Here is a 15,122-nt window from a genome sequence, read left to right as displayed (position 1 = left end):
ATGAAATCAAACGGTGATCACAAATTAAAAGATGTTATTCAAAAACAAATGCATATTCTACTCTTTATAGGAAATCTACTACAGTACTACTAATGTTGTTACTAAATATAGTTGGCACAATACAACATATTTTCCAATAGCTGTATTAAGAAACCTCTTAAAAACCGCTAAGCCCTGAAATAAAATAAATGCACTTTAAACTATCATCTAAATGTAGGCTATCATGATGAAACTACTCCGGCATGCTTCTACTCTTCAAACACTACATCATACAATGTGAACATCTGTCAAACTAGATTCATAACAGGATTACATGATTGTAACTTTTCTTTACATTAATTTCCTCCTTTCCCATATGAAATGTAGTCTTTCCTGCCGATGCCAACTATACAAAATGACACAGACAAATTGTATCCTATGACCAATAAAATGCCCCTGTTGCCTATGGTTTCTTACATTATCTGCTTAATGGAATGTTGAAACTATTGTATACACTATACAAACGAGTTCTTGCAAAAAATAAATAAATAAATAAATAAAAAAAAATTTGGGGAAAAATCAATAAAGTCCATAATCTACAAAATAATCAATAAATCATTAAAATGTTTCCACCCTTTCTTATAGGCAATAAAGATGATCTCCTCTGGTAAGACTGGGTAGACCTACAGTGCTAGTAAAAACCTAAGCATTGTACTTAAGTAACAGTAGTAGTAGTTATAAGTAAACACATGACTCTTTGTTTAATACATATAGTAATAGTAAGAATTTGAAACATGCTTATTTCCATCAACAGACTAAATGTACTCTTCAGTTTCACAAATTCACCCATTCCTGGAATCACTCAGAATATGAGCCATAAGAGATCTTTTAACAAATTTATATATTGACAGATCACAGTTTACAATAATTTCTACAAAACGGCCTTCTACAAATATGAACCATTTAAAAGGTAGAAAAGTAGATTGTGAGGCATTTTCCCAGTTGTACATTTCCAAGTTGTTTTTGGTCATGGGACTAAAACTATGCACCTCAAAACATTCATAAAAATAGATAAGAGTTTAAGAGAAAAGAACAGCTCCTCTGAGAAATACATTCAGTTACATCTGATTAAGAATATATCAGCTTCTGATATTCCTTACAAAGCATTTCATAAATAACACAAAAATTGATTTGTCCTAATTCTGGCAGCATATAAGTGAAAATAAAACAATATATCATTGCAAACGATGACAGAAATCTGTCAAATAAAATGCAATAATTCATGATTTACAAAAGTTCACATTCTCGACTTCTTTGCCTACTTATAAATAAAATGACAGACTATGTAAAAGTACATGGGAAAATGTATACAAGCAAAGCAGAACATAACATTTCCAGTTATATATCCCAAAATGATAAATCAGTTCATATATTATTATTTAATTTACTTGCAGCATGACTGACAATGGCCACAGTAATATGTCATTAGAGATTGAAATTAGAGATTGTATTTTTGTTTGTCACTACCTCAAAACGTACCATATTTTTTATCATTTCAGCATGTACAAAGACAGTAAAATGGCATGAACACCCAAAAACATCTGTCTAAAAATATTTAGCAGCACTAAGTACTTAAGTAAAAAGTAAATAGTGGTTGAAACGCCCATAAACAGGATAGACATCAGTAGCACTACAGCTGTCTTATTACATTTCTACATTAAAGAAATTAGCTAATGCTAATTAACAATACTGAACGTATAAAAAGTATAACTTAAAATAATGTTGTGTTCATTCTTATTTACAATCCCATCTGCATGTCAGCAAAGTTGAAAAAGTTGTCAACATCCCGTGAAGCTGAATTTTTATTCTCGGAAACAAACACCTATTAATAAAGAAAAAAGAGAATAGGTGGAAAATGGAGAAAAAAAACATAGTTTATTATAATGTATTTGCTGCAAATAGCTTTAACAGACTGCACATGGTTTTTGTAGCTACCTTTGTTCCATTGAAACCCTCATTAGCCATGCTTCGGCAGGCCTCAACTACACCATCTCCATTCAGCTCGAGGGCTACAACAGGACCTGCAGGCACAAAGTTTTTCTTGTATCAAGAAAATAAATAATCAACATAGCTAACACAGAGAAACTTTCATTAATTTATTCATTTCTTTTCTTTAAACGTTCATCAAGTTCAGGGTTGTGGTGGGTCCAGAGCCTACACGAAAGGCAGCAACAAGGCAGGATAGACAGGGCCCCAATCCATTACATGCCATCACACTCACCCAGTCACTCATACACTCAGAGCCCTGGACACTTTTGTATAGCCAATCCACCTATCAGCATGCATTTTTGGATAGTCTTAGGAAACTGGAGCATACAGCAGTGCTTACTAATTCTAAAACTGTTTTACTTGTATTCACAATTATATTTCTATGTTATTGATGTGAATTTGCTGTTAAGAACGTAACATTAAGAACAGAATTGAGAAAGCAGAGATTTTATGGCTGATAACATTTTTTATGGCTTTAGATAACTACTAAACAAATTAAAAGACATTTTATTAAAAAAAAAAAAACAGATACATAGGTGGCTAGACATATATGTGTGTTTGTGTGTTTTAACGTGTGTTTAAATATATAAATAGATGGGTAGACGACTAGATAAATAAACACAAAAAACAGACGTTGAGTACACAATTATATGGATCATGAGCACAATTTGCTTTTTTAAGAACTGGTAACTGCTAAATATGTGTTAGTAGCTGACCCTTTGTTAAAACCTCCAATTCTTAAGCTTCCTTTGCATTAGTTTCATTATAGAGTTCACATTAGAGGACATATCTAAACCTTTTAAACTCTCTGATTATATCACTTTGTACTTTCAGAACTTTTAGCCTCTAATCTCTGGCGCAAACTGCCTGAAAGTACTGGGAAATATATTCCTTCCATATTCTGAAATTATACTTCTTTAGCCGCCTGATATTTTACAAAGTGTAAACTTTGTAAAATAAATATTATATTGTAAGAACAGATCATTTCCGCATAAGTTGCACCCATGTGCTATGATGGTTTATATTAAGTGTTCCTTCTTTTCAATTTAGTCACAGGAACACAAAAGGTGAAGAAAAAGGGTTGTGAGGCGCTATAATTAGGTCATGTAGCAGAAGCAGCACAAAGGCACACTGCTGTTTTGAAGTATTCATGGTTGTGTGCGTAGGGTGACTGTGATAAGCATTCTAAATCAAATAGAGGCTTACACAGTAAATTCACCAGTGTTAAATCAACACTATTAGTGTTAACACTGAGAGTATTAAATTATTACACCAACAGTGTTAATTTAACACTAATAGTGTTGATTTAACACTGGTGAATTTACTGTGTACTAAGATACGGGGAAACCGTGCAAAGATCTATTCAAACTTCTGGCTCACAATAACACACTGACATCATGGTAATTTGAAGGTTTCTCCATGTGGCCTTACCCTTTGCAGTCCACTCAACGAGGCCTTCTGCATTGCTCTGGAACACTCTGTTCACATCTTCAGGACGCATGGAAACCTCTTTGGTTTGGATAAGTGTGAGACTTTTGGCAGTTGCCTGTAAATGAACACGACATTGAGAATATATATTATGCTCTATAGATAATTTTTAAAAATGTATCCAAGTATATGTCAGAGTCATTTTGTGGCTCTCTGTGGTAACATGCCAAGTCTTGTTTAGCTTCACATTTCTATGGCAACTATAAATACAAGTCTGTGACTATGGACAGAATCATGATCCAGGAAAAGGGAGGGGTTTCCTACTTGCCAAACACTGAGATAAAGCTATATGCCCTAACCCAAAATACATTATAGGTTAAGAATTTTTGGTTCAAAAAACTTTAAACAAGTAAATCAAGTTAATCAATTCCTTCAAATCAATTGTACATCAAGCAAAAATGTATATATATATATATATATATATATATATATATATATATATATATATATATATATATAATTTTCTTTTATTAAAATAATAATATATAAACATCATGTAACAATATTAAATTAATATTATATTTTTATTTTGTATATATAATGTGCATTTTATTATAGAGAGAACCCTGAATAATCACTAATAATTATGTAAATAATAGAATAAACCCTATTAATATCTACTATAAAATAATATAATAAATGATTTCATTCTGGATGCTATATAAATTTACAGAATCTGCTTCATTTTTAAATTATAATCATTTGTTTTTAAGCAATAGGCAACATCCCATTAACAATGACTAACTGTTTAAAAAAAGTGGCAGCTTCCCTTAATCCATATTAAGGCATGGCTGGGAATGTGTCAAACCCCTTTGTCACAAAGCTTCTCTTCCTGTTCCTGTAATAATCTGAACATAACTTTATATAATTATCTAGTCATAACATAAATGTTTTCATCCTTTGTGTTACAAGCCAAGCTTTTGGTCAGAATTGTCAGTTGGAACTATAGTTTCTTGTACTGAAGGTTGACAACAACAAAAGGGTGCTAAAAAAACTTTGCACTAAAGGTTGAGGTAAAGTTAAAACATGTTTTTAGATCTGAAGCAACCCACTTCCACATTTTAAAAATATCTCCTAAGGCAGAGACATTGAAGGAAACTGATTTCATTGAATTTTAAGTGGATTGTTAATCAGACTAAATATGCTATATCAGCCTTTGTGTCTTTGTTTTGAATTTTTGTTAACAAGAAAAAATATATATAGAAATGCCACAGAGAAATATTCAATTTAAAACGGTACTGAAAAAAATCATAGTCTGGGGGCTAAAATCTTTGAATGTATATACTTGGACATGTCTGTCTACACTGTTGGAGCGATTATAAACTTTTAATGAATTTCCATTTACCTCATCAATAAGCTTGCGAGCGTTGGCCGTGGTGTAATCTCCAGCAAAGAATACAAACAGGCAGGACTCCTCACTTTCCTTACGCCTCCCTCCTTTAGTCAGGGGCACAATACTCCGGTTCACATCAGTACAGATACGTACAGATTTAAACTCAGACTCAGAGTCAGGAAGAGGTACATAGTCCAACACCACAGCATCCTCTGGAAGCAGACTCCAGTTGGTTTCTCCAGAGACGGGTGTGAAGTCATGTATGTTGCTCCAATTGTTGTTGAAGATGCTAAGACCTGCATCCTTAAAGTGAAAGGCTAGTTCAGGGTAATAGTACTGGAAGCATCCAAACTTCATGCTGGTAGATGACTCAATTATGGGCTGAGTGGCACAACACAAAAAGACATCCATTTTCTTGCAGTCCCTTGTCCGAAACTGCTGGCAGGCCACCACACACTTAATGTCTTTGCAATCTCGGAAGAACACGCTGCCTTTGACTGGTCCAAGAAATATGCGACAGTTTACACAGTCATCAATGGTCACCGTTGCTGAATGGTCAAACACAAATATGTTGCAGTTCTCACAATCTTGAATTACAAACTGCTGCCCATTTAGTTTTCCTGGCAAACGCCCCACTGTAGCATCCTTGATGCCAGCCAGCATGTAGTCTTTGGGATCTACCTGCGTGACGAAAGTGTTACAACAGTGTTGTTATTCATTAATTTAGTGCTGTCATTCATTAATTTATTAAAATCTGCAATTTGCTGTGTTTCTGAACTGGAACCTAAATAATAAAGCAGAAATACTACTAAAATATAACACAGGAAGTATTCTGACATAATTTAAAATGATGTCAAACCGGACATAAAACTTTTAGTTAACACCCTCACACTCTCAAATAAATAAATAGAAACTTCTTCTTTCTTTGTTGAGAGTGCTTCAAAAAATGCTGCTCTCCCACCATCAGGCAATAACAATTTCTCAAGTGTTCTTACAGGTTCTCAAGCCAATGTTTCTCTGTTACAGTCCAGAAGCCACCTATACTTTGACTTGTGGCATTTCATTTCTGTTCTCATATATTCTTGTATCATTTTGTGGTAGAGCTTTTTGTACTGCAGGACCACAATCTGGTACGCTATCCCTTTACATCTGCATAAGTTCTCAACACTCTCTTCAGAAGCAGTTAAAGCCATTTTTTTAGATGGCCTTTCCTTACATTTTATTATGTTCAAACCTCTCTTTCTATCACATAAAATACTGTACAAAGTGAGAAGACATTGGGATCTGAGCACTATCGGACTGAAAGGATGTGGATCTTTTTAGAAGGCATTATTAAACAAAAAGAGATAGAAAATAACTAAAGCAATTTAAAAAAAAATGGCAAATAAAAGAAACAAATGATTGTGGAACTCAACAACACTGAATGTTTGGGATTACTTGGGTCAAGAGATGTACTTCTGCTGTTGTATCTCTTGCTGTGTTCTTGTTTGTTTAGTTATTGAAAAGTGCTTTATAAAAAACGTATGACTATAATTGCTAACGAATAAGACTGACCTCTGACACACTAAAGACTAATAAAAACGTAGATAGCTGGTGTGTACTTTCCTATAAAATATGTTGCCTATATTGCATGACGCTCAAAATGTCTAACTTCATGTTCGCTTGATGGCTGGGGAGTTAATATGGGGGGTTTCTGACATTTGCACATTTGCTCATACTATATAACCTTGTGAAACCTGGCTTTAGTCTTAAGGAAGCGGACCTCCGTGGCCTGCTCATGACCTAATCCGCACACCGCTTTCTAGAGAGTTGCCGCACGAACAATTACATGTTACCTTTAAGCCGATAAGACGCCGTGTCTCATTTCACCAGCCTTGGTTTAAAACATATACATGTTATAAATTATAGGCCAATTAATTGTACCGTTAGTCTATACTAGCCCCGCCAGTCTAAGAGACACTCACAAAGTAGTACCTGAAACCGGACCAGCGAAACCGCACGGCGGTTTGTCAAGCTCTTGCAAATAAGTCGATAACGTTAGCGATACGGGCCAGAGAACGGGTCCAAACGAAACTGCGAACGTACTGCCGCGCCCACCCCCTTCCCTTCACAATCCTAACGCTATTCGCAGTTTGTTTTATATTCACGCTGACTTAATGAAACTAACTGACAGAGATAAGTCTCCCTCGCATCGGTCAACAGGCGTCTCACCTTCTCCCGTTTGTCCCAGCTGTATTGTTTGGGTGCTTCTTGTTCGGTGTTTTCAGACACGTTATTCCCCGTAGCCTCCTTTTTCTCCGCAGTAGACTCCTTCTCCGGAGATTTTCTCCTGGATTTCTTGGAGAAAAAGCACCCCATTTTTCGAGTATTACCTGTGGAAGCGAATCTGTGGCGCTTGGTCCGTTAAGAAAACCTCTGAACACAGTAGAAGAATATCTGCTTTCGTTCAATTGCTCTCTCCCTGTAAAATCAGTAAAACATTACACTTACACACACACACACACACAAGTCGAGTTTCCCGTTTCCTTCCACCGAGACTGTAGCCAATCAACACCTAGAGCCGCGTCGTTACTCAAGGCTCCGCACTCTCAAGGGCTCTCTGCTTCATGGCTCGGTCCCGATTCACCATCTTGACCCCTAAAGAACGCCTTTAGTCCTGTCCTTCTGTGCAGCACACAACGGAGTGCGCAAGCACACGAGGGTGCACGACTTGAGTATTAAAAATTGGGACTCGTCGCGTGACGCATTTCGTTGCGTAGTTACAGGTCCACATTCCGTCCAGCGGTTTTTCTGCTCTAAAAGCAAATCCGGAATCTTTTATTTCTTCATTCGATCTTCACTGATTACAACAGAGATAACAACTGAAAGCAGCCTATAGCCTAATTATAAAATATCTAGTAGCTTCTTCATCTAGAATACATCTAGGAGTTTTTATAGGAAATGTATTTTGGGCAAACAAATTATTACTATTTTTTATTTTAAACAAAACATTTACAACACATCAATATTAATGCAATAGAAAACTGAACGATGTGTATAGCTCTGTATAAAGGTTCTCTAATTGTAATAAACAGGAGAAAATGTAAAATATCCTATGCTAGTCCATTAGAGCTTCACACAGGACCCAACTCACTGTTTCTACAACCACAACATTTCTGATATAATCAGTATCCTACACCTAACCATAAAGGCTGCTGTGGCCATTTTTGATCCAATTAGCAATATTTAATTCATCCATATTATGTCAAGTAGTGTTTTCACCAATGTATATTGTAATAGCTGTCAGAAACTGGGCAGGGCTGGGACTCAGTGGGGGTTTAGGGGTTGTTTTGTTTGTGTGTTTGGGCTTGGGTGGTAGCAAGATGTGTAGTCATTAAGTGCCCTTGGTCTAGAAGGCTGTCTGCTGGTGTGTGGTGCCCCTGGATCTAGCTACATAGCAAGCACAAATACTTCTTTCCCCAGTTATGCTCTACATCCTTGTTATGTTATTTAATAAAGAGCATAGATAGGCAGTATGGCTGTGTCTCAATGTCCAATTCACCAAACATTAAATATTATAGTGACAGCAAAGAAGAAGATGAGGAATTTGAATTAACAAACTACAACAAATGTAGCTTAATTTGACACTTTATTTGGTCAAATATCTTCACATACACTGCAAAGTACATAACAACAACTTCAAAATCATACATTTCTTAATAAAGGAGACTCCCATGCATCAAGCTACTTTGCATGGTGACTATTGCAAACAACACACAGCCCCCTTCTGTTCTAGTGATCCCGGCATTAGTCCACAGACCCATGGGGTGTGCCTGGATCATTGCGGCCCCTTTCCATCGTTGGTTCCTCTGCCCTTCACCTCTCCAGTAGTGCACCTGGCTGGTTACCCCATAGTTAACCATAGCATGATGGACCTTCTCTACACTGAAGAATATAGGGTCTCACATGACAGTGGTCATGGCAGCAGTGCTCTCCCTGGCCTGCACAGCCACTCCTACAGCATTCTCTTGTGCTTCCACTGCTGGTAACACAGTCTTGCTCCATCACAGCTGTTGTCCATGTTGCTAGGCTGTGCCTGCCATTGAAGTGCTAGTTTGCCCCCCTGGCACTGCATATTCAGCTCCTCAGAGAGGACTGGCCTATCTCGCAGAAGAGTGTGGTGGCTGAAGTTTAGCAATGCTCTTTGTCACTGGGGTTCCCTGCACTAGACAGTGCACTACATATTCAGCTCTTACCCAGCTAAGTAAGCCCCAGCCCATCACCACAACACCAAACAGCAAGAAAGGGTAACACAGGGAGCACATAACACAACAACAGCAGATTAACACACAATAACTGGATTGTACACCAAACGACTTAATTAACACAAATATAGATGAAATCCATCTTCACATTAGTAAACACAGCAACACTAATCTTCTGCAGATGAGGCTGCCGCACATTCAGGGAGCTGTTTTGCATATCCCCTGAGCTTAATTCCCTGCTGATATGTGGGGACTGTGATAGTTTCACAGGTATACAGTAACCTATAAAAATATAGAACTCACTCATTGCCTGTAACCGCTTATCTAGTTCAGGGTCACAGTTGAGGGGGTGGGTGACAGCAACACTACCTGTTGCACCACTGTGCTCAGTGAATATGATTGTAAAATTGAATATGATTGAATATGAATATGATTGTAAAATTGTCTTTGAAATCCTAGCTATTAATATCAAGTCCAAATCATCATTTTTTCCATTAGAAAACAGTATTGTTTATATGATAAGCTTAATGTGCAGTTGTGGTTGTATCTAAAGAGACACATCTCCTGTCTGGCAGAGGACCGAACTTGTCAAAAGTCTTAATGCGCACAAAAGCAAGTATGGCTTTCTAAGTAGAATTTGACCAAAATAAGAATATAAAATTCAAGACTTTAAATTGGATAGTTTAGGATAATCATATCCTAATCAAATTAGGATAATCATCAATTTAAAAGGGCTTGTATTCTCAATAAATACAATGAGTAAATCAAGAAAACATTTTATTTAGTATGATTTAGTGATGCACCAGCATGCAAATTATATATAATAGCTGGAGCTGACTGGCTGCTCTATTATACTCAAGGCTTAAACAACAGCTTACTGGCAAAATAAAGTACTTTGTTGGCCAGCGAACAGCATAAGCTACTAGTCCATTAATTCTTTTCTAATAATAGGCCACATCCTGTTTGTATTTGTTATCTGGAACTTAAGTGGCCTACTGTGGTCAACCGCCATACACAACTAGTCAAAAGAAAAAAATAATTGTGAATCTTTTGGTTAAAACCTTAATTCTACTTTTCCGATACAATCTGAAAAACAAAGATAATAAATAACATGAACTTGATCATGTGTATTTGTGTCTAGATGCAAAAATTATGATATATGGGTTTGTATGTATATATTTTAGTTAAAATATTATGCACTCTCAAAAATATTTAATTTATAGTCTACACTGGTTTGAGTACTTTTTTCCTTCTTTTTAATTTTTTTGCAAAACAACATGGTCTTGCTACATGTGCATTTAGAGTAAACAAAAAAAATCACACTCATAGAACAATAACAAACTCTTTCAGCTCATAGTTTTACCATGTTGGAGTGCTCTGTCCCTTAGAATACATAAAAATATGTGCAGATCATTTTTAATCAGAAAATCTACATTAATGTTTCTGAAGATGTGGCATTTGCCAGGAGGTGTTAAGATATTGCATGCATTAAAACCACAGTGTCACATACTAACCCCATGAGCTACATTATAGTCTGTATTGAAATCTGATAATTAGAAGTGGTAAGTAGGTACACTTATTACATACATGTGCTTAGGTAAAATACTGATGGCTTTATACTTCCCATTCATATCTAGTTACTGATACCTTTATTGACTTTAGTATCAAATGTTTTTGGCGTGCTGCTCTGTGATTTATCATAGCACTGATGTTGTAGCTTTAGCATTTTATGTTTGAAAAAAGGCTCCAAAAACAGAAGTATAGAGCAGTACAGATTTCACTTCCTATGCTGATAGATGTGGGATGTTCTGAGAAGTTCCACTGCAGTATGATGAGTTTGCACTTTAACTAAATTGTCTTTGGGATATTACATATACATTTACATCTCACTAGGACATTTGTTTTAGTCAAGTATCCATACTTTACCCACACCTGCTGACACCGAGGATACCTGCAGATAAAATATGGCGGATCATTAGATTCTGTTCATTCTTGCTGATAGCTTGAACTTTCCACTAATAAAAATGGCAGTTAATTTAGTACAGTGTTACCAAGTAAACACGTGGCGGCGCTACTTCACTCATGCATTTGCATCACAGTGGTAAATTAGGCTTCAGTGTCAACAGTTAGAGGTAAAGAAATAGAGATATTACATTGAAAGCACAAGGTGTAGTCTAATCTTTCCTCTGCACTACACTAAACAATCCTGATTTGTGCTTCATGTCACCCCCTTTGTGAACAGTTCTGACTTAATTACTTAGTTTATATAATCTGCAATAACTATTGAATTACATATGACCAACAATAAGTTCCCCTTTAAGGACCTTATCATTTTTTGTATTGATTATATCACTCGTGGCACAAAGCGAAAAATCTTTCTAGCAATGAGATTAAGTGTGCATGTGTGTGTGTGTCAAATCATATCAAGGTTTATTTATATAATGCTTTTTACAACTGACACTGTCACAAAGCTTTACAGAATTAGTATGAGGACAGGTAGCAATGGAAAAAGAAAGCCCCATGTAAACAAGCCAAAGGTGACAGTGGCAAGGAAAAACTCCCTTGAGGCTGAAGGGAGAAACCAAGACTCACAAGAGGGACCCATCTTCCTCTGATCAAACTACTGATAGAAATGACCAGTATAATCAGTCAAGTACTTATTGGAGTTACAATAGTTGGAATCATCAGTTTGAGTGTTGCTAATTCCATTATAATTTCTGAGTGGTCCGAGGCTGGCAGCAGTAGATGGAGGTGAGCAGCTGGTCTGGTGTGGACCGCAGGAGAACCTAGCAGTCAATCTTCCATCAGTGGGCCGCCATTTTCTCAGAAAACAGTAAAGAGAAGGAATTAATTTAGTTGAGTGCAGGAGAAAAAGCAAATGTAAATATTTTCATTAGTGTAGTGACCTTAGCTGATCTGACTGTAACAGACTGACTGAAAGGAGTGAAACCAAAGGGAACAGACATTAGATCACCCTGAAACGTCTGTATGCAGTGTACATGTGTGTGAGAGAGAGTTCTGGAACTGAAGAAAAAGGAAGTAGGACTATTACGGTTAAATTTCAGACCTATCAGTTCATAAGAGACTAAAACGTCCCTTGTTTTCTCATTCTCTTATAGGGATATTAACACGTGACATATGTACCAAAGCAAACAGGAACTAACATCTATTCTCTTGTGAGTTTCCGTTGGTCTTCAAATGTTGCAGCTGGCATGACAAAAGGGTTAACCCAAAATATCAATTCCATGTGGTCTGTATAAGACAATGTGAATGAGCAAAAATGATCATGTATGTTAAAGAATACAAGGAATATAGACAGGCATGGATGGAAAAGTATGGTAAAGTCAGACTTCTGAAGTTCATCTTAATCTCTGGACAGGAAATAGTGAAGCAATAGCTGCTTTTGGAAATTAAGGTTTCAGCAAAAGGGAATGTTTTTGTGCCTGAAAAGTGATGACACCACATTTCATGGAGTGCAAAGGAAGCTGGTAACATGCAAAGGAAATATGAATGTCCTGTTTGCTTCTTAGTGTTACCAGAAAGGTTCCATAAGTTTAGATTTCATATTGTTTTAATTTATAAAATAAATGAAAGCATTAATAAAAGATAGAAGTTTATACTTATTGTTTTAGTGTATAACTACAGCATTCTGATTTGGTTTTGAACAAATATCCAAACAACTACTCTGACTGCTATGACTAAGAAGTATTTTATATGATCACCTCCACTACAAGAATTTTTTAATCTTAAAATGATAATACTGTATATTTAAGTTTACTCACATGTAATTGAATGGAAGGAACAAATGAATAGAGAACAAAAATGGAAACCCCTATTTTTAATCAGTTACATTGTAGTTATATACGTTTAGTTACCAATACTTTTTTTCTTTTTGTTACTTTTGGGACCTTTTGCACCTGTTATTGCCAGGTGACTTATCAAATATTGGTACCCTGGAGTTTATTATTTTATTTAAGACCAAAATTATTACTAGAACAGAACATTAGAGCCTATGAACATAAATATCTGAGCTGAAAGAGGCTGGGAATATACTTAGAAGAACAAGACATTAGGAATTTCCCCAGGAATTCCCCAGTTTATCTACTTTTGTATAGTTTCTTTTTTTGTGTGTGTGAGTGAAGTGGTATTATACTTTTCTTTGGAAATATCCTTTCACCTTAGTAAACATTTCACAAAAATATTGTGCATGTATGGGGCAAGTGGCTTCATATTCTCTGCTTAATTCACTAAATAGATATTAGAATAATGGTGCCTGAAACAATTTATTTACAATATAATATCTTTAAGGAGTCAGCAAACTGTGCACAGTTCCTTGAAGGACATATTGTGCACTCTTTGAGGGTAGAAGTCAAAATATAATACACAGTGTGTTGAGTAGGGAGCCAATATGATTTGAGATGCAGCCATTGCAAGTTTGTGCTGAGTTGTGAATTAGCGCCTTCTGCAGGCGGGCCGAGGGGCGGCTCGTAGACTCCACCATGTGGCATTAAAAGGTTGAGCTCCGGATTGAGGCTGTTTTCCTTTGCGCTGCTTTAACGTAGCACCATCCCCACCGACCAGAAATCGCTCCAAAACCATGGAGACTGCGGTGGGGCTGCTGCGGGGGTTAAGAGCTCTGCGGGGCTTCTCGACGCTGCTCGCCGTGTCTGCGCTGCTGCAGGCGGCGGAGCTTAGCGCGGAGGACGCGGGCGGCGGGATGGAGGAACTCGCCACAGAGAAAGAGGCGGAAGAGAGTCACCGCCAGGACAGCGTCAATCTGCTCACATTCATCCTTCTGCTCACCCTCACTATCCTAACGATATGGCTCTTCAAACACAGGAGAGTCCGCTTCCTTCACGAAACCGGACTGGCAATGATTTACGGTAAGAGGAAATATAGGGGCCAACGTTAGAAAGAAACGCGTAAAGTTGGCTTCTTATTCTAATTTCCCCGTCCACCTTAAAATGGTGCTGCAATTGTATAGCGTTTAAGATCCAACCGATTATTCAAATAAGAAGCTGGCGGTTAAGAAGACAACTTCAGAGCATCATCACATGTAACCCCCCCCCCCCCCCCCTCCCCCTTTGGAGATGATATGCTAGCTCACACTAGCCCTATACCCCTCGACGATGCTCAAGACGTATTAACTGGAAAAATGATGACATGTTTTGCTGAATACGTTTATTCTGTCCTTTCTTCTGGTTTACTGGGTGCTGTGTTTCTGTGAGAAGCCCTGTCATTTCTGCAGACGGTGTTGTTTTGACATTGTGGTAGCAACGACCCAGCTGACTTCTAGAATGTACTATTACACACCATACATTGTAACTTCATCTTTCTCAGAGCTTTAGCACGTTAACAAGAGCACTGACCTGGATCACCATTTTCCTTTCTACGCAGGCTTTCACAGTGCAATATTTTTGTGGATTTGCGAAGCAAATTGCTATTACCCAGCATTCATTTCACATTTGAATTTTTTGGCACTCCAGTGGAGTTGGGCTGGTTGGTTTCCCAGAACCACATTAAGTCTAAACCTAGACTGCAAAAGTGTTGCCAGTAGTAAATCACCTCTGGCATTGCGATTTCTCCCTAAGGTCCATGTCTGGTAAAGTAACTGGTTGAGTGAAGTTTACCTCTGCCGAGCTATGACGCCTCAGGCTACATTCTGAAATGATGTTTAAGAACATTTAATAATACTTTGAAGATGCCAGTATCTTGTATGTTTGTGCATCCTGAGGCCTACTTCTGAAATTGTACATTTTTATGTAGTAAAAAATTATCTTTTTATAATCTAACTTTGACCCTCTCAAATCTTTGATTAAAGCTCTAAAACTCAGCCTATCAAACTGACATATTTAGAAGTCAAATCCATGATAAATATACCCTGTTTTTTTTTTTTTTTTATATATAAAGTGGCTTAGATGCAACTCTACACCTTCACCTCTATTCAGTAGAGGTGGATCTATGAATATGCCATTAGTCCCTGCCTCTATCTCTAAACATCCTTCCTTCACTTGCCTGTATCCCCAAAC

General features: G+C 37.0%; 2 protein-coding genes across 5 annotated transcripts in view; one reads left to right on the top strand and one right to left on the bottom strand.

Moving 5' to 3' along the window:
* Window positions 1–848: 848 nt before the first annotated feature.
* Window positions 849–7,477, bottom strand: rp2 (RP2 activator of ARL3 GTPase). The gene is made up of 5 exons (XM_066665812.1): window positions 7,061–7,477; window positions 4,862–5,530; window positions 3,460–3,574; window positions 1,975–2,060; window positions 849–1,861 (listed from the first exon to the last, which is right to left on the bottom strand). The coding sequence occupies exons 1-5, from the start codon at window positions 7,205–7,207 to the stop codon at window positions 1,778–1,780; spliced, it is 1,101 nt and encodes a 366-aa protein (XP_066521909.1). The 5' UTR covers window positions 7,208–7,477; the 3' UTR covers window positions 849–1,777.
* Window positions 7,478–13,455: 5,978 nt separating this feature from the next.
* slc9a7 (solute carrier family 9 member 7) overlaps window positions 13,456–15,122 on the top strand; it is a 42,252-nt gene continuing 40,585 nt past the window's right edge. For all 4 annotated transcript variants that reach the window (XM_066662806.1, XM_066662805.1, XM_066662807.1 and 1 more), the window contains exon 1: window positions 13,456–13,976. In XM_066662806.1, the coding sequence (XP_066518903.1) occupies window positions 13,691–13,976 (286 nt within the window). In that variant the 5' untranslated portion in view covers window positions 13,456–13,690. The remainder of the gene's footprint in view (window positions 13,977–15,122) is intronic.

This window comes from Hoplias malabaricus, chromosome 3 (genome assembly GCF_029633855.1).
Source record: "Hoplias malabaricus isolate fHopMal1 chromosome 3, fHopMal1.hap1, whole genome shotgun sequence".
Lineage (NCBI taxonomy): Eukaryota > Metazoa > Chordata > Actinopteri > Characiformes > Erythrinidae > Hoplias > Hoplias malabaricus.
The sequence above is the reverse complement of the archived record's forward strand: the minus strand, read 5'-3'. Positions and strand labels throughout refer to the sequence as shown.

What these genes read in the sequence shown, in the direction of transcription:
- rp2 (XM_066665812.1), bottom strand. Translation starts at nt 7,207, where the DNA reads ATGGGGTGCTTTTTCTCCAAGAAATCCAGGAGAAAATCTCCGGAGAAG. An exon ending in GCTGGGACAAACGGGAGAAG is followed by an intron (nt 5,531 to 7,060) that starts GTGAGACGCCTG and finishes TTCGTCACGCAG; the next exon opens with GTAGATCCCAAAGACTACAT. An exon ending in CGTTGAGTGGACTGCAAAGG is followed by an intron (nt 2,061 to 3,459) that starts GTAAGGCCACAT and finishes TTGTGCCTGCAG; the next exon opens with GTCCTGTTGTAGCCCTCGAG.